This window comes from Nerophis lumbriciformis, linkage group LG30 (assembly GCF_033978685.3).
Source record: "Nerophis lumbriciformis linkage group LG30, RoL_Nlum_v2.1, whole genome shotgun sequence".
Taxonomy (NCBI): Eukaryota; Metazoa; Chordata; class Actinopteri; order Syngnathiformes; family Syngnathidae; genus Nerophis; species Nerophis lumbriciformis.
In genome coordinates, this window is record NC_084577.2 from 4,722,400 (window position 1) to 4,742,041 (window position 19,642).

Below are 19,642 nucleotides of genomic sequence, written 5' to 3' on the forward strand. Positions count from 1 at the left end.
TGAAGATAAGGTACTTGTCAAAAAAATTAATAAAATAAAATAAGATGAATAAATTAAAAACATTTTCTTGAATAAAAAAGAAAGTAAAACAATATAAAAACAGTTACATAGAAACTAGTAATTAATGAAAATGAGTAAAAATAACTGTTAAAGGTTAGTACTATTAGTGGACCAGCAGCACGCACAATCATGTGTGCTTACGGACTGTATCCCTTGCAGACTGTATTGATATATATTGATATATAATGTAGGAACCAGAATATTAATAACAGAAAGAAACAACCCTTTTGTGTGAATGAGTGTGAATGAGTGTGAATGAGTGTAAATGGGGGAGGGTTTTTTGGGGGGGGTTGGTGCACTAATTGTAAGTGTATCTTGTGTTTTTTATGTTGATTTAATTTAAAAAAAATAAAAAACTAAAAAAACGATACCGATAATAAAAAAAAAAACGATACCGATAATTTCCGATATTACATTTTAACGCATTTATCGGCCGATGATATCGGTAGGTCGATATTATCGGACATCTCTACTATTTAGACTTACTTAACTATCCCATGTGTGAAGGAGGGTTTTCAGGCATATTTGCATGTGCTATTTTAATGTAATAAAGCTAGCGTTGTAAGCATTAGCAAATATGTTAACAAGTTTACAAGTTTCTGTGTTATTCGTTTTGTTTTGTTTCAGTTTCGTAAAGCTCACCAAAAGGTCACCGTGGAGTTATTGAGTCTTTTTGTTTACAAATAACTCATCTCACAATGTACAAACCCCGTTTCCATATGAGTTGGGGAATTGTGTTAGATGTAAATATAAACGGAATACGATGATTTGCAAATCCTTTTCAACCCATATTCAGTTGAATATGCTACAAAGACAACATATTTGATGTTCAAACTGATAAACTTTTTTTTTTTTTTGCAAATAATCATTAACTTTAGAATTTGATGCCAGCAACACGTGACAAAGAAGTTGGGAAAGGTGGCAATAAATACCGATAAAGTTGAGGAATGCTCATCAAACACTTATTTGGAACATCCCACAGGTGAACAGGCAAATTGGGAACAGGTGGGTGCCATGATTGGGTATAAAAGTAGATTCCATGAAATGCTCAGTCATTCGCAAACAAGGATGGGGCAAGAGTCACCACTTTGTCAACAAATGCGTGAGCAAATTGTTGAACAGTTTAAGAAAAATCTTTATCAACCAGCTATTGCAAGGAATTTAGGGATTTCACCATCTACGGTCCGTAATATCATCAAAGGGTTCAGAGAATCTGGAGAAATCACTGCACGTAAGCAGCTAAGCCCGTGACCTTCGATCCCTCAGGCTGTACTGCATCAACAAGCGACATCAGTGTGTAAAGGATATCGCCACATGGGCTCAGGAATACTTCAGAAACCCACTGTCAGTAACTACAGTTGGTCGCTACATCTGTAAGTGCAAGTTAAAACTCTCCTATGCAAGGCGAAAACCGTTTATCAACAACACCCAGAAACGCCGTCGGCTTCGCTGGGCCTGAGCTCATCTAAAATGGACTGATACAAAGTGGAAAAAAGTTCAGTGGTCTGACGAGTCCACATTTCAAATTGTTTTTGGAAACTGTGGACGTCGTGTCCTCCGGATCAAAGAGGAAAAGAACCAACCGGATTGTTATAGGCGCAAAGTTGAAAAGCCAGCATCTGTGATGGTATGGGGGTGTATTAGTGCCCAAGACATGGGTAACTTACACATCTGTGAAGGCGCCATTAATGCTGAAAGGTACATACAGGTTTTGGAGCAACATATGTTGCTATCCAGGCAACGTTACCATGGACGCCCCTGCTTATTTCAGCAAGACAATGCCAAACCACGTGTTACATCAACGTGGCTTCATAGTAAAAGAGTGCGGGTACTAGACTGGCCTGCCTGTAGTCCAGACCTGTCTCCCATTGAAAATGTGTGACGCATTATGAAGCCTAAAATACCACAAGGGAGATCCCCGGACTGTTGAACAACTTAAGCTGTACATCAAGCAAGAATGGGAAAGAATTCCACCTGAGAAGCTTCAAAAATGTGTCTCCTCACTTCCCAAACGTTTACTGAGTGTTGCTAAAAGGAAAGGCCATGTAACACAGTGGTGAACATGCCCTTTCCCAACTACTTTGGCACGTGTTGCAGCCATGAAATTCTAAGTTAATTATTATTTGCAAAGAAAAAAATCAAGTTTATGAGTTTGAACATCAAATATGTTGTCTTTGTAGTGCATTCAATTGAATATGTGTTGAAAATGATTTTCAAATCATTGTATTCCGTTTATATTTACATCTAACACAAGTTCCGAACTCATATGGAAACGGGGTTTGTATATATCTGCGGCTTATAGTCTGGTGCTGATAATTTATGTAAAAATAATAATTTCTTCTAAAATTTTGTGGATGTGGCTTAAATACCGGTGCACTCTATAGCCCGGGAAATACGGTATGTTATTATATAATGTGCCCTATGTATATATAGTATATTATTTTATGTAGGCACCATCATGTACAAAACCCAAAACCAGTGAAGTTGGCACGTTGTGTAAATGGTAAATAAAAACAGTTTACAAATCCTTTTCAACTTATATTCAATTGAATAGACTGCAAAGACAGGATATTTAAGGTTTCAACTGGTAAACTTTGTTATTTTTTGCAAATACTAGCTCATTTGGAATGACAATGCCATATTACGTGTTACAACAGCATGGCTTCATAGTAAAAGAGTGTGGGTACTAGACTGGCCTGCCTGTAGTCCAGACCTGTATCCCATTGAAAATGTGTGGTGCATTATGAAGCCTAAAATACCACAACAGAGACCCCGGACTGTTGAACAACTTAAGCTGTACATCAAGCAAGAACGGGAAAGAATTCCACCTGAAAAGCTTCAAAAATTGGTCCCCTCAGTTCCCAAACGTTTACTGAGTGTTGTTAAAAGGAAAGGCCATGTAACACAGTGGTAAAAATGCCCCTTTTTTGCAATGTGTTGCTGCCATTAAATTCTAAGTTAATGATTATTTGCAAAAACAAATTAAGTTTCTCAGTTCAAACATTAAATATCTTGTTTTTGCAGTCCATTCAATTAAATATAAGTTGAAAAGGATTTGCAAATCATTGTATTCTTTTTTTTAACTTATCAATTACACAACGTGCCAACTTCACTGGTTTTGGGTTTTGTATAAATGCAAAATAAAAATGTGTATGTCTCACACACACTCACACACTCCCACACACACACACACACACACACACACACACACACACACATACTGGTTATCATTTGGAATGGGGACCAAGTTTTTGATCATCACCTGTGGGCACCACCCTTTCTACAGGTTGTGGATGTATAAAAAAAAAAAAAAAAGAGGTAAAATGACCACTGCCCAGTTAGCTCATACACGTCTTTAAATCTCTGGATTGATGAAGTAATGTGCTGATCGTTCTTACTGGGGACCCTGGGGGAAAAGAGTTAATATGATTCATGGGGACCAAATTTTTATAATTTTGCATAATTCACACAAATTTGTACATGACTACTGAGGACCATTTTTTTTTTTAAGTTCTAATTAGATGTTAAACATGTTTACTTTTCAGTAGAGATGATAAATGCAATAAAATGTAATATCGGTTTTATTATCGGTATCGTTTGTTTTTTTTTGTTTATTTTTGTTTTTTTTAATTAAATCAACATAAAAAAACACAAGATACACTTACAATTAGTGCACCAACCCAAAAAACCTCCCTCCCCCATTTACACTCATTCACACTCATTCACACAAAAGGGTTGTTTCTTTCTGTTATTAATATTGTGGTTCCTACATTATATATCAATATATATCAATACAGTCTGCAAGGGATACAGTCCGTAAGCACACATGATTGTGCGTGCTGCTGGTCCACTAATAGTACTAACCTTTAACAGTTAATTTTACTCATTTTCATTAATTACTAGTTTCTATGTAACTGTTTTTATATTGTTTTACTTTCTTTTTTATTCAAGAAAATGTTTTTAATTTATTTATCTTATTTTATAAAAAAAATTTAAAAGTACCTTATTTTCACCATACCTGGTTGTCCAAATTAGGCATAATAATGTGTTAATTCCACAACTGCATATATCGGTTGATATCGGTATCGGTTGATATCAGTATCTGTAATTAAAGAGTTGGACAATATCGGAATATCGGATATCGACAAAAAGCCATTATCGGACATCCCTAGTCTGTAATGATAATGTCAATGAGGGATTTTTAATCAATGTTGAAATTGTTACTAATATTGATAGTGGTGTCAATAATATTCATTTTTGTTTCGCTACTTTTAGATTGTTCTGTGCCGTGTTTGTGTGTCCTCTCAATTGCTCTGTTTATTGCTATTCTGAATGTTGCTGGGTCGGGTTTGGTTTTGGAATTGGATTGCATTGTTATAGTATTGCTGTGTATTGTTTTGTTGGATTGATTAATACGTTTTTTGTTTTTTTTAAATAACAGAACAACATCAGCAAATAGGATATGTACAAATATGATAGTAAAAGTGATAATAATACCTGGGATTTATATAGCGCTTTTCTAAGTACCCAAAGTCGCTTTACATGTAGAACCCATCATTCATTCACACCTGGTGGTGGTAAGCTACTTTCATAGCCACAGCTGCCCTGGGGTAGACTGACGGAAGCGTGGCTGCAATTTGCGCCAACGGCCCCTCCGACCACCACCTATCATTCATCATTCAATTCACCGGTGTGAGTGGCACCGGGGGCAAAGGGTGAGGTGTCCCGCCCAAGGACACAACGGCAGCTATTTTTTGGATGGTAAGAGGTGGGGAGCGAACCTGCAACCCTCAGGTTTCTGGCACGGTTGCTCTACCCACTACACCATGCCGCCCCTTATAGCAAATATAGATTAGATATTGATAGCAAAGAAGCAGTTAGTGAAATAAATATGAATAATACAGAAATGACAATGAGCATTATTACACTACAAATGGAGCAATACAAATACCAATAGAAATAGCACTATCGATAATGAATAATGACAATAATTACCGCTATTATCAACAATACAATTGTTTCAAATGCAACAATACATATATGTAATGATAACTAGAGATACAAAAGAAAGCAGATAAATGGAGGGGAAGAAAGAGAAACCAACTATATTAACCTTGTAGATTGTTATAGTAACAATAGGTTAAGCTTTGTCAGTGTGCAATGTATTACCCAGTTTCCCCTAGGGAATCAGGATTTTTTTCTGTCAAAAAGTCGGAATTAAATCCCGACTTTTCAATTGCAAAAAATAGAACATTTGTTTCACTGACAAAAACTGCCGTTCTTTTTCAACATATCCCAACTTTTTGACACTAAGAAAAAAATCACGACTTTTTGACACTAAGAAAAAATTACGACTTCTTTTTTTGCTCTTGACGTCGTAAATGCAGCCTTTCTATGTCTTTCGTAATGCGACCATCATCATACTTATTATTATTGCGAGGCTTTTGGATGTTTTATAGGCGGAATAGAGTGACTCTCAGGCAGTCAATTAATTTGCTCTTTGTGGACACCCCTGTGTTTCTGCAAAAAAGGATTTTAAGTGCGCTAGAAAAAAAACGTGACTTTTAATGACGCCTCTGTTTCAAGGTTTTTTATTTATTTTATTTATTTATTTTTTATTTTTTTATTAAATCAACATAAAAAACACAAGATACACTTACAATTAGTGCACCAACCCAAAAAACCTCCCTCCCCCATTTACACTCATTCACACAAAAGGGTTGTTTCTTTCTGTTATTAATATTCTGGTTCCTACATTATATATCAATATATATCAATACAGTCTGCAAGGGATACAGTCCGTGAGCACACATGATTGTGCGTGCTGCTGGTCCACTAATAGTACTAACCTTTAACAGTTAATTTTACTCAATTTCATTAATTACTAGTTTCTATGTACTGTATTTTTCCGACTATAAGTCGCAGTTTTCTTCATAGTTTATGAAAGTTGCCTAATGTTTTTTTCCTTCTTTATTATGCATTTTCGGCAGGTGCGACTTATACTCCGGTGCGACTTATACTCCGAAAAATGCGGCAACTGCTTTCATATTGTTTTACTTTCTTTTTTATTCAAGAATTTTTTTTAATTTATTGATCTTATTTTATTAATGTTTTTTAAAAGTACCTTATCTTCACCACACCTGGTTGTCCAAATTAGGCATAATAATGTGTTAATTCCACGACTGCATATATCGGTTGATATCAGTATCGGATGATATCGGTAATTAAAGAGTTGGACAACATCGGGATATCGGATATAAAAAGCCATTATCGGACATCCCTACTTTTCAGTAAATATGTTTTATGGGCCAAAGCTTAAAAATCACTGAGGCATCTTCAGAATGGATCTGACTATCATTTAAAAAGGTTTTCCTTTAGGGGACCTGTTTTTTTGTCTCCATACCGTCAGAGGTCCCCTAAAGGTGACTGTGTAAACAGAGCAATGTACCCATTAAGTAAGCATTGCCAGAACACACACACACACACACACACACACACCGACATACTCCAAGGTCCGGTGAATTAGTAAAATAATCGCCTTTTCGGGCACAGGGGTTGGAGGTTCATTAGTTTTGAAAAATGACCTGTGGAATCTTGCAAGCGTGATTTGTCTTCATTTATGGAGCGGCTAAGAAAACAAACCGTGTGTGTACCTAAAGTGCAGAATTGGTGGTGTGCACATACATATACATGCCCACAAACAAACTATTCATTTTGGCTCGATGCGACGGAACTAAAAGTAATCTACAGAGGGCACTAGAGATGCGCGGATAGGCAATTATTTCATCCGCAACCGCGTCAGAAAGTCGTCAACCATCCGCCATCCACCCGATGTAACGTTTGATCAGAACTGCACCCGCCCACCATCCGTCCGTTGTTATATATCTAATATTAATAAAAAAATTTAAAAAAGGGTGAAAACTACGCGAATTGCACCTTGTGCAGACAAGATTTTTCGATCGGACACGGAGGAATTAGCGATGTAAAAGACCACGTTGGGACAAAAAAACACAAGTCTAATGCCGTTGCTAGCGATACAAGTGGAAAACTTTCAACGTTTTTCGTCGCCCAAACAGATTCTTTGGATGTGATAAATGCCGAAGTTTTATTTACGGAGGCAATAATTGAGCATGGACTTCCAATCGCACTGGCTGATCACATGGGACAGTTAATAATGTAAAGCAACCTTTAAAAATCATTACGCGGTGATCGCGATCCCAAAAATAAACTTTTCTTGCATGATAATGTCCAGAAAAATTCGCTTTATATTACTATAGAGTCCTTTTAACGAATGAGTTTGATGGTTTATCACAAACCTTAAATGAAAGAAGTCCTTTGTTCTCCTGCACCATGCATGCGCAATCCTGTCGGCTGTATTTCACAGCACGACATACTGTAAAAAGTGTTTATACTATTTATACTTTCAATTAACAAATTGAAGTCTTGTGAAAGGTTGACAGGATAACTGGCATTAACTGTCAAAATAATTTCAAACTATTGAAGTTAGCTTACAGAATAAACATGTCAATCAACCCATATGATTTTTGCTGTAATATTTTTATTTTGAAAAGTCACTGTGACTGATAGAAAAGTGATGGTTTTAGCAACATTTTAACCTGTCTGAATGCTAATAGTCATTTTGCGTCGGGGGGCGAAGCCCTGAACCCTCCACCAGGACTTTGTCCTGGACCTACCGGGGCCTGCGGCCCTTGGACCCTGGCTACTAGGTTTTTCTGATTTAAAAGTTGGCAGGTATGGTGAGGTTATAAAGCTTTTGCCTGTTAAAGAAAGGAGACTGATCCAATGCACAGACATTCGCGTGCCACGCTGTCACGACCCAGACGCACACCAGTGCGCAATCATATGGGAGCCGCGCTGAGCGCACCTCCAAGCGCGTCTCGCTGCCGGCGACGGCCAGATATGGGCCCACGCTCCAGCGCCATCCATTTTCAGGGCTAGTTGATTCGGCAGGTGGGTTGTTACACACTCCTTAGCGGGTTCCAACTTCCATGGCCACCGTCCTGCTCTCTATATCAACCAGGGTGAGCCCCACCCCTTTCATGAGCGCACTACGCGCGGAGTGACCCCTGTTACGCGCCCCCGGCAACAGGGGTGGCGGGCAGGTAAGCTGCGCGGGCGGAGCGCGCGGAGTGACCCATGTTACGAGCCCCCGGCCACGGGGGTGGCGGGCAGGTAAGCTGCTTACCTGCTGCGCGTGACGCCGGCCGCGGCGAAAGCGGACGAGGCGGGGTGTCGGTGCGGTGGGCGCGGTAGTGACCCTGGACGTGCGTCGGGCCCTTCTCGCGGATCGCCTCTGCTACGGCTCCCGCGGTGGGGCCCTCTCGGGGGAAGGGGCCTCGGTCCCGGACCCCGGCGAGGCGTCCCTTCTCCGCTCCGTAAAAGTGTCCATCTCTTTTCTTTTTTTTTCTTCTGTTGTGGCATATGCAGCAGGTGCCTGCTCGTTTTTCGTATGTGGGTAACAACATTTAACTATGTATATATATTTCCCAATTGGTTTAACTGCCACCCGCAAAAAAAAAAAATAAAAATAAAAATTAATCCGCCCGACCCGACCCGCGAGCGGATAAAATCTTAGTTTTTTTAATTTCATCCGCCCGATCCGCGGATAATCCGCGGACTCCGCGGTTGTGTCCGCAAACCGCGCATCTCTAGAGGGCACACTGCGACGGAACTAAAAGTAATCTACAGAGGGCACACTGCGAAGCCAAGACACTATTAATCAGGAGGATGTTATAATTAGGCGTAACACCCTCAGGCCGCATGAACAGTCACACACACACACACACACACACATGCACTCGCACACACACACGGTGAAAGAACACTATATGTGACCATGAACATAACATATGCCCAAACACACAAGAGGGGCCCTGTGTATGTAAGCTGGATGGTTGCAGCGGCCTGGAGAGAAATTGGGCAAAAGAGCGCTGAAAGGCTTGTTGGCTTCATCTTGAATGTTTAAACAAAAGTCAGTCTGTTGCTGTTGGGGGGTGGGGGGCGGGCGGGCGGTATTAGTACACACTAATGTGACGTGTAAGAAAGGCTGTTGTGTTCAAGGTCTCATTGTCTGCTGGGGCTTATTTTGGTGGAGTGATAAGTACATGTTTGTCTGAAATGTGCCCAAAATAAATACAAATATTCCATTTAGTCCCAACACAAGGAACAAAAGTGTTTTTGTTTTTTTATCTCCAAATGTTTATTTCAATATAAATAGTAACAATAATACGCTTGTACAATTACATGGCCTTATGTCGTGTCATTTCATAATAGCAACAACAACAAAAAATTTTTATCAAATGATTAAAAGGATCATTCTGACATTTAAAAAAAAAAAAAAAAAAAAAAGAGTGCTTGTTTGTGTGTTATTTCATGGCTAACGTCCGCTTTTGGAATGTTTGTGACAAGTTTGGAATGAATCTGACGTGTTTCCACTGGCTTAGTGCGATTTGTCGCGTTTCCGTAATTACAGTGGAACCCGTTTCGGTCGGACTACCATCGTCATAACCAGAATTAGCCACCTTGTTTTTGTTTTTTTTACAATTTCCCACCATTTGTGCATATTTTATTGCTTTTATATGATATTTCATACTCTTATTTCACTGAGATGCTGCAGTCATTTCACTGTATACTCGTCTACAATGATAATACATGCACATCCATGCATCCATCCATTTTCTACCGCTTGTCCCTTTCAGGGTTGCGGGGTGTGCTGGAGCATATGCCAGCTGCACACGGGCGGAAGGCGGGGTACACCCTGGACAAGTCGCCACCTCATCACAGGGCCAACACAGAAAGACAGACAACATTCACACTCACATTCACACACTAGGGCCAATTTAGTGTTGCCAATCAATCTATCCCCAGGTGCATGTCTTTGGAGGTGGGAGGAAGCCGGAAGTACCCGGAGGGAACCCACGCAGTCACGGGGAGAACATGCAAACTCTATACAGAAAGACCCCGAGCCCGGGATCGAACTCAGGACCTTTCGTATTGTGAGGCACATGTTCCACCGAATACATGCACAAATATTTTCTAAAAGTGTAAACAAAAAATCCAGGTTAATACTGCCATGCTTTTATTTTGAAGCTTATTTTGCACTGAACAGTAAGTCACTGTTTTAATGCTTGGCAACTACACAGTAGTCATGTTGCTGTTGTCGTTAACTCAGCTCAGATGGCACAGTGGCCGTCCAGAAACTTGAGGGTTTCTGGTACAAATCCAGCTTCCGCCATCCTAGTCACTGCCGTTGTGTCCTTGGGCAAGACACTTCACCCACCTTGCAGCCAGGGGGTGGCCCACACTGGTGTGGGAATGTGTTTTTGATTGATTGAAACTTTTATTAGTAGATTGCGCAGTACAGTACATATTCCGTACAATTGACCCCTAAATGGTAACACCCGAATAAGTTTTTCAACTTGTTTAAGTCGGGGTCCACGTTAATCAATTCATGGTATGTGTGGAAGGACTCCCATGTAAACACAATTGAATAAAAGGTTAAAAAAAAAGGCCCTTTTTGTCATCGAAACAATCCAATTGGCTGATGTCGACTTACCGTATTTTCCGCACTATAAGGCGCACCTAAAAACCAAAATTTTTCTCAAAAGCTGACAGTGCGCCTTATAACCCGGTGCGCTTTATTACGATTCATTTTCATAAAGTTTCGATCTCGCAACTTCGGTAAACAGCCGCCATCTTTTTTCCCGGTAGAACAGGAAGCGCTTCTTCTTCTACGCAAGCAACCGCCAAGGAAAGCACCCGCCCCCATAGAACAGGAAGCGCTTCTTCTTCTACTGTAAGCAACCACCCGCCCCCGGAAGAAGAAGAAAAAACGCGCGGATATCACCGTACGTTTCATTTCCTGTTTACATCTGTAAAGACCACAAAATGGCTCCTACAAAGCGACAAGGATCCGGTTCATAAAAAGACGCAATCTCTCCATCCGCACACGGATTACTACCGTATTTCACAGCAACTGATATTCCTGTGAACCGCACTGTGGAACGGGAGCACGTACGGTGAATATTCGCACCACAGGGAATGAGAAGTCATCCTTCACTGTGGTTCTAGCTTGCCATGCTAACTTCCACCCATGGTGATATTCAAAAGGAAGACCTTGCCAAAAGAGACCTTTCCAGCCGGCGTCATCATAAAAGCTAACTCGAAGGGATGGATGGATGAAGAAAAGATGAGCGAGTGGTTAAGGGAAGTTTACGCGAAGAGGCCGGGTGGCTTTTTTCACACAGCTCCGAAGGCGAACACACCTTCACTAAGACGGGCAGACAGCGCCGGACGACATACGCCAACTTTTGCCAGTGGATCGTAAATGCCTGGGCAGATATTTCGGTCACAACTGTGGTCCGAGCTTTCCGGAAGGCAGGATTCACAGAACTGCTGCACAACAACAGCGACACTGAATCCGATGACTTCGACGAGACGGAGCCGGCCATTTTTGGATCCCACGCTTGCGCAACTTTTCAATTCGGACACCGAAGACGAAGAATTCGAAGGATTTACGAATGAAGAATAACTTCAGAAGGTGAGCGCTATGTTTATTTTGTGTGTTGTGACATTAACGTTCGAGCAACATTATGTTGCTATTGCTCTACACCATTTTGAATTTTACTATGTTTGTGATTGCACATTTGCGTACATTTTGGGACAGAGTTGTTAGAACGCTGGTTTTCAATATATTATTAAAGTTTGACTGAACTATCTGACTGTTTTTTTGACATTTACTTTAGCGCAGCGTTTTTTTGACATTCACTTTAGCGCAGTGTAGGCGCGGCTTATAGTCCGGGGCGGCTTATTGGTGGACAAAATTATGAAATATGTAATTCATAGAAGGTGCGGCTAATAATCCGGTGCGCCTTATAGTGCGGAAAATACGGTAACACGTTTTGAATAAAAATTATAAAAACATGGTGGACAGGTTGTTGACATAAATGGGTTCCACTGTAATAAACTCCCCCTAAAAAAAAACCAAGATAATGAAACCGAAGGGCTGACAAAAATGATAGTATAATTTCACACAAAAAGGAATGTGCTCAAAAGTATGATTTTTGAGAAAATGATTAAAAGCCTATCATAGCAGACGTGTTGAATATAGACTGGTATTCATTCATGAAAAGTGTTTCTTCCGCAACATCGTGGATGTTATTGCACGTCCGCTCAGCTGTGAGAATCCATCCAAACGTCGTTGCTCCTTTGCCCGCTCAAGTGTCTCGTGGTCGTGACTCGTGACCCGCAGGCTTTTTGTGGGAAGAGGAGAAGATCTTTAAAAGGGTTCGGCCTGTGATCGATCTTGCCTATCGAGCCTCTCTTTTATTTTAAAAGACCCTTCTCCTCCGACCGTTCTCTCATCTGTCACTTTCCCTCACGTCACCCCTGACCTCGTGCGCGACTACAAAAGGCCAAGAGTCCGTGCCTCGCCGACCAAAACGTCAATGAGAGACGGGGAGGAAGACAGAAGAGGAAAGGAGGGGGGGGGGGCTTAAATGGAGTATGCTAGAGTTTCTGATATAATATAACATGCGTACTTATTTTCCCCATCTTTGCTTTCTTTGCCTCGAGAATTTCTCTCCATCTGTGGGTCCTCAAATAAATGGCATGAAGATAAAATCTGCAAAGCCCTTTTTTCCGTTTCCCTCTGGGCAGAAACGATGAATTTGGCGTTACATGGAATTTCATAAAGAATGTCCTTCTTGTTGTGCTTAGGTTTGAGGTTGGCCGTCTTCAAAAAAAAAGACCCCGCAGATTGGTGGAGTGGGCTTGAGGCCTTTAGGAAGTGATAAGCGCTGGTATCTGTGCTCTCCATCTTCGTTCTGACGCGACGAAATGTCCACAGATTTTGGTCTGATATTCTTCTTGCGGTCCCTTCTTATGTGTCCTCCACAAGACGCGGTCATTGTAATGTCCTAATTGGCTTTGGTCCCACCGATGAGTCGGCTTCTGTTTAGGCGATCTCGGGCCTTAGATAAGGAAAGGCACCTGTGAAAGTGAAACACCACAACGTTACGCAATGTTACAAAGATACGACGTGCAGCATGAGTCTTTAAAGGCCTACTGAAACCCACTACTACCGACCACGCAGTCTGATAGTTTATATATCAATGATGCAATCTTAACATTGCAACACATGCCAATTAGCTTACTAAAGTGCAATTTTAAATTTCGCGCGAAATATCCTGCTGAAAAAGTCTCGGTATGATGACGCCTGCGCGTGACGTCACGGATTGTAGAGGACATTTTGGGACAGCATGGTGGCCAGCTATTAAGTCGTCTGTTTTCATCGCAAAATTCCACAGTATTCTGGACATCTGTGTTGGTGAATCTTTTGCAATTTGTTCAATGAACAATGAAGAAAGCTGTAGGTGGGAAGCGGTGTACTGCGGCAGGTGTTGTGCCGGATAACGCACCCCCGCCGTAGAATGCACCCCCTGACTTCTGTGCCGGTGTTTCATTGTTTACATTCCCGAAAGATGACAGTCAAGCTTTACCATTGGCCTGTGGAGAACTGGGACAACAAAGACTCTTACCTGGAGGACTTTGAGTTGGATACGCAGACGCGGTACCGTGAGTACGCATGCAGCTGCGGCTTCCAAACATTTGAACGCTTGCCCGTACGTGCGTACCGCTATGTGCATGTCACGTACGTAACTTTGGGGACTTTGGGGAAATATATGTGCTGCATGAACTTTGGGGAGGTGAACGGTACTTTGGGCTGTGGGATTGAGTGTGTTGTGCAGGTGTTTGAGTTGTATTGGCGGGTTATATGGACGGGAGGGGGGAGGTGTTTGTTATGCGGGATTAATTTGTGGCATATTAAATATAAGCCTGGTTGTGTTGTGGCTAATAGAGTATATATATGTCTTGTGTTTATTTACTGTTTTAGTCATTCCCAGCTGAATATCAGGTCCCACCCGCCTCTCACAGCATTTTCCCTATCTGAATCGCTCCCACTGCCCTCTAGTCCTTCACTCTCACTTTCCTCATCCACAAATCTTTCATCCTCACTCAAATTAATGGGGAAATCGTCGCTTTCTCAGTCCGAATCGCTCTCGCTGTTGGTGGCCATGAATGTAAACAATGTGCAGATGTGAGGAGCTCCACAACCTGTGACGTCACGCTACTCGTCTGCTACTTCCGGTACAGGCAAGGCTTTTTTATCAGCGACCAAAAGTTGCAAACTTTATCGTCGATGTTCTCTACTAAATCCTTTCAGCAAAAATATGGCAATATCGCAAAATTATCAAGTATGACACATAGAATGGACCTGCTATCCCCGTTTAAATAAGGAAATCGCATTTCAGTAGGCCTTTAAACCAGGCCTGCGCAATTATTTTGAAGAAATGTGTCAGGGGGCAAGCACTGCAAAAACTGAAATCTAAGTAAGATGAAATATCTCAAATAAGGGTGATATTTGTTTATTTTCTGTCTGATAAGATCATTCTTCTCACTATGCAGATTTTATGTTAGAGTTTTTTACTTCTTTTAAGGGTTTCTGTTAGAGATGTCCGATAATAGCGAACTGCCGATAAATGCTTTAAAATGTAATATCAGAAATTATCGGTATCGGTTTCAAAATTATCGGTATCGGTTTCAAAAAGTAAAATTCATGACTTTTTAAAACGCCGCTGTGTACACGGACGTAGGGAGGAGTACATAGCGCCAATAACATAATATCTACGGCTTTTCACACACACAAGTAAATGCAATGCATACTTGGTCAACAGCCATACAGGTCACACTGAGGGTGGCCGTATAAGCAACTTTAACACTGTTACAAATATGCGCCCCGCACCATAACACAACATAAACACAACAGAACAAATACCCAGAACCCCTTGCAGCACTAACTCTTCCGGGACGCTACAATATACACCCCCCACTACCCCCCCCCCCCCCCACCTCAACCTCCTCATGCTCTCTCAGGGAGAGCATGTCCCAAATTCCAAGCTGCTGTTTTGAGGCATGTTAAAAAAAATAATGCACTTTGTGACTTCAATAATAAATATGGCAGTGCCATGTTGGCATTTTTTTCTATAACTTGAGTTGATTTATTTTGGAAAACCTTGTTACATTGTTTAATGCATCCAGCGGGGCATCACAACAAAATTAGACATAATAATGTGTTAATTCCACCACTGTATATATCGGTATCGGTTGATATCCGTATCGGTAATCAAGAGTTGGACAACATCGGAATATCGGATATCGGCAAAAAGGCCATTATCGGACATCTCTAGTTTCGGTCCCAAATGATCTCAGTAAGATATTACAGCTTGTTGCTGAGATTTGATGACCTATATTGAATAAAACATGCTTGAAACTAGAATATCAACTGATGCAAAGCTGTGTCATCAACACTCACAAGTATTAAACTACTTTTTTAAAGTAATAATGTCTTACTTCAAGCATGAAAAAAAAATCATGATGTCAAGATAATGGCACTACCATTTACTTAATTTAAGAATATTTTTCAACATATTGAGCAAAAAGGTCTCTTTTTTTTCTACCAAGAAAAGTGCACTTGTTATTAGTGAGAATATACTTATTTTAAGGTATTTTTGGGTTCATTGAGGTTAGCTAATTGTTCTTGTTTTGGAAAGTCTTGACAAGCCGAATGTTCTCGTTCTATTGGCAGATAATTTCGCTTAGTTCAAATAAAATACCCCTAATTTTTGTTTTGTTTTTTCTTTGTTTTTGAACACTGACTTTTTGCAGTGCAGGAGATCTATTTTTAGGAACACTAACACAAAACCTCACAATAATGTCTGATTGAATGCTAAAAACGTTATGACAGACCGCTTTAAAAAACGGAATGAAATGTTATTTTTTTTAACTGAATGACACCCAGAATGTACATCAAAATAAAGAATGTGGGATTTACAATATTAACTATGAACGATAAAACACTGAATATTGACAGCATATGAACGTCACATCCCCTCTCGATCGACATATTTTACAATCAAGCGAAAACGCAACAAACACAGCGAAATATGAACGCGAAGTGTAAAAAATAAACCCATCTACGATCTGATATTTCTGATATATCGCTAAGCTTTAGAACTTTGGTGTAAAAATCTCCTTCCGCATCTGTCCCTGACACCCGCATTTCAGGCTGACACTCAGTGGAAACGCTCCCCACCCACCTGCTTGGTGCCTCGTCTGAGCTGCCATAGTAACTAAGTATATCATGCAAAAGCACAAATTCCAACCATTGAAATACTTTGTATAGTTCAAGACTAGAGATGTCTGATAATATCGGACTGCCGATATTATCGGCCGATAATTGCTTTAAAATGTGATATCAGAAATTATCGGTATCGGTTTCAAAAAGTAAAATGTATGACTTTCTAAAACGCCGCTGTGTACACGGACGTAGGGAGGATTACAGAGCACCAATAAACCTTAAAGGCAATGCCTTTGCGTGCCGGCCCAATCACATAATATCTACGGCTTTTCACACACACAAGTGAATGCATGGCATACTTGGTCAACAGCCATACAGGTCACACTGAGGGTGGCCGTATAAACAACTTTAACACTGTTACAAATATGCGCCACACTGTGAACCCACACAAAACAAGAATGACAAACACATTTCAGGAAAACAGCCGCACCGTAACCCAACATAAACACAACAGAACAAATACCCAGAATCCCTTGCAGCACTAACTCTTCCGGGACGCTACAATATACACCCCCCGCCCCCACATCAACCTTGCCCACCTCAACCTCCTCATGCTCTCTCAGGGAGAGCATGTCCCAAATTCCAAGCTGCTGTTTTGAGGCATGTAAAAAAAAATAATGCACTTTGTGACTTCAATAATAAATATGGCAGTGCCATGTTGGCATTTTTTTCCATAACTCGAGTTGATTTATTTTGGAAAACCTTGTTACATTGTTTAATGCATCCAGCGGGGCATCACAACAAAATTAGGCATAATAATGTGATAATTCCACGACTGTATATATCGGTATCGGTTGATATCGGAATCGGTAATTAAGAGTTGGACAATATCGGAATATCGGATATCGGCAAAAAAGCCATTATCGGACATCTCTATTCAAGACTTACGGTCATTTGAAAACATCACTGTACATCATAATGGCGGCTACAGTTTTGAGCTTAAAGATCTAAAAAAAATCATTTGGGAATGTACGGCAGGCCAGATTGAAAAGCTTATTTTGCCCAGGTTTGCTTTAAACAGACAAGATCGGCAAACAGTGCCGCGCTAATAATGGGAGTTTTTAGAAACATCACAGGCTGTGAGATCACATCAAAGTGTAATATACAGAAATACATATAAACATTGTAATATAATTGAAGAAATCAGTCCCTTGTTTCTTGTGTAGACGAGAAGAAACAACAACGTATAACAATATATCGGTCATGACCAGTCCCTGCAGGTCATGTCCTGTTGCTATCCTTCTAGATTTTGGGTTTTGTCTGTTATGTCTGTTCCTAGCCCGCCTTGCCGTCCTTCTTTTCTGTTTCATTACAGCAAATAAACTGCATGTCCTAGTGTCTTCAGTATCTTTATCAAGTGTCTATATCACTGGAGGACGATGCTAAACATGGTAAATATCCAGAGCAAGCCAGGAGCATGGATGCTAATAGCCAAGCTAGCCGCTAAGATAGCTTGAGACAACGCCAACAAATAAGAGCTTTGAGAAATGTAGATAACGTTTATTGTGTCAGCTTTGTCAAAGTCAGTACACAACACGTAATGGGAGGGCAGACCGATTCCATAAATTGGTGGTGTCGATACCAAGGGTAGCATCAGTGTATGATCAATACTAGAATGATTAAATTTATATTTTTATTTCCTCAAAAAAAAAAAATTCTGTTTAAAAACCTCAGAAAAATAATTCACTCGACACATGAGGACTTTGAGGGCAAACACCAATTCCAACCCTTGATGCTGAGTGCCAAGCAGGGAGGTAATGAGTCCCATTTTTATCGTCTTTGGTATGACTCGGCCGGGGTTTGAACTCACGACCTTCCAGTCTCAGGGGGGACACTCTAACCCAGTGGTTCTTAACCTCGTTGGAGATACCGAACCCCATTAGTTTCATATGCGCATTCACCGAACCCTTCTTTAGTGAAAAATAAAATGTTTTTTTTTTCAAATTCAAGACAAAGTTATATGTTTTTGGTAACACTTTAGTATGGGGAACATATTCTAAGTAACAACGACTTAATTTAGAGTGTTTTGGACACTAGGGGAACATATTCTAAGTAACAAAGACTTAATTTAGAGTTATTTGGTTAGGGTTAGAGTTAGGGTTAGAGGGTTAGGGCCAGGGTTAGAGGGTTAGGGTTATAATAAGGCCATGCCGAATAAGGCATTAATACGTACTTAATAATGACTAGTTAAGAGCCAATATGTTAATAAGCAACTAATTAATGGTGAATATGTTCCCCATACTAAAGTGTTACCATGTTTTTTTTACTGGTGCACAAAATGAACCGTGCATGAACATCACCTTGTTCAAACAACAACACCAACACGGTGTCTAAACTCACAACAAATTACACACCTACAAATAAGTGTGACTTCTGCTGTTGCCGTATCCGTAATACGCCGATAGGGAGAAGTTTTTATTTACTCGATGAGTCGGGTGTGTTTTGACCGCCGCCGAACCCCTGTGGCCGACTCACCGAACCCCTAGGGTTCGATCGAACCCAGGTTAAGAACCACTGCCCTAACCACAAGGCAACTGAGCAGTAATGAGTAAAGAAATGAGTAATAGTAGTTTTTTTTATTTTAGTTTAGTTATCGTGTACTATTAACTTTGTTTTACTCAAACAGTTGTTCGTAATATGAGTATAAGTTACTAGTTTAAAGATTGTGTTGATATTATTTAACTGTCAATACCACTCTCCATAGATACATTGAAAAATGCACGGTTAATACATGCGATCGGCATCCGTATTGATATCGACTAATTTCACTCATTGATGATCGTATCGGAATGGGCAACTTAAACCTTGATCCCTAGTAATTACCGTATTTTCCGCACTATAAGGCGCACCTAAAAACCACTAATTTTCTCAAAAGCTGACAGTGCGCCTTATAACCCGGTGCGCTTTATTACGATTCATTTTCATAAAGTTTCGATCTCGCAACTTCGGTAAACAGCCGCCATCTTTTTTCCCGGTAGAACAGGAAGCGCTTCTTCTTCTACGCAAGCAACCGCCAAGGAAAGCACCCGCCCCCATAGAACAGGAAGCGCTTCTTCTTCTACTGTAATCAACCACCCGCCCCCGGAAGAAGAAGAAAAACGCGCGGATATCACCGTACGTTTCATTTCCTGTTTACATCTGTAAAGACCACAAAATGGCTCCTACTAAGCGACAAGGATCCGGTTCATAAAAAGACGCAATCTCTCCATCCGCACACGGATTACTACCGTATTTCACAGCAACTGATATTCCTGTGAACCGCACTGTGGAACGGGAGCACGTACGGTGAATATTCGCACCACAGGGAATGAGAAGTCATCCTTCACTGTGGTTCTAGCTTGCCATGCTAACTTCCACCCATGG

The 19,642-nt window shown here is 40.7% G+C and overlaps 1 protein-coding gene across 1 annotated transcript in view; it reads right to left on the bottom strand.

Annotated features, from left to right (window-relative positions):
- Positions 1 to 11,432: 11,432 nt before the first annotated feature.
- Positions 11,433 to 19,642, bottom strand: part of pax3b (paired box 3b) — a 65,721-nt gene continuing 57,511 nt past the window's right edge. The window contains exon 9 of the mRNA XM_072911940.1: positions 11,433 to 13,071. Coding sequence (XP_072768041.1) covers positions 13,037 to 13,071 — 35 coding nt within the window. The 3' untranslated portion in view covers positions 11,433 to 13,036. The remainder of the gene's footprint in view (positions 13,072 to 19,642) is intronic.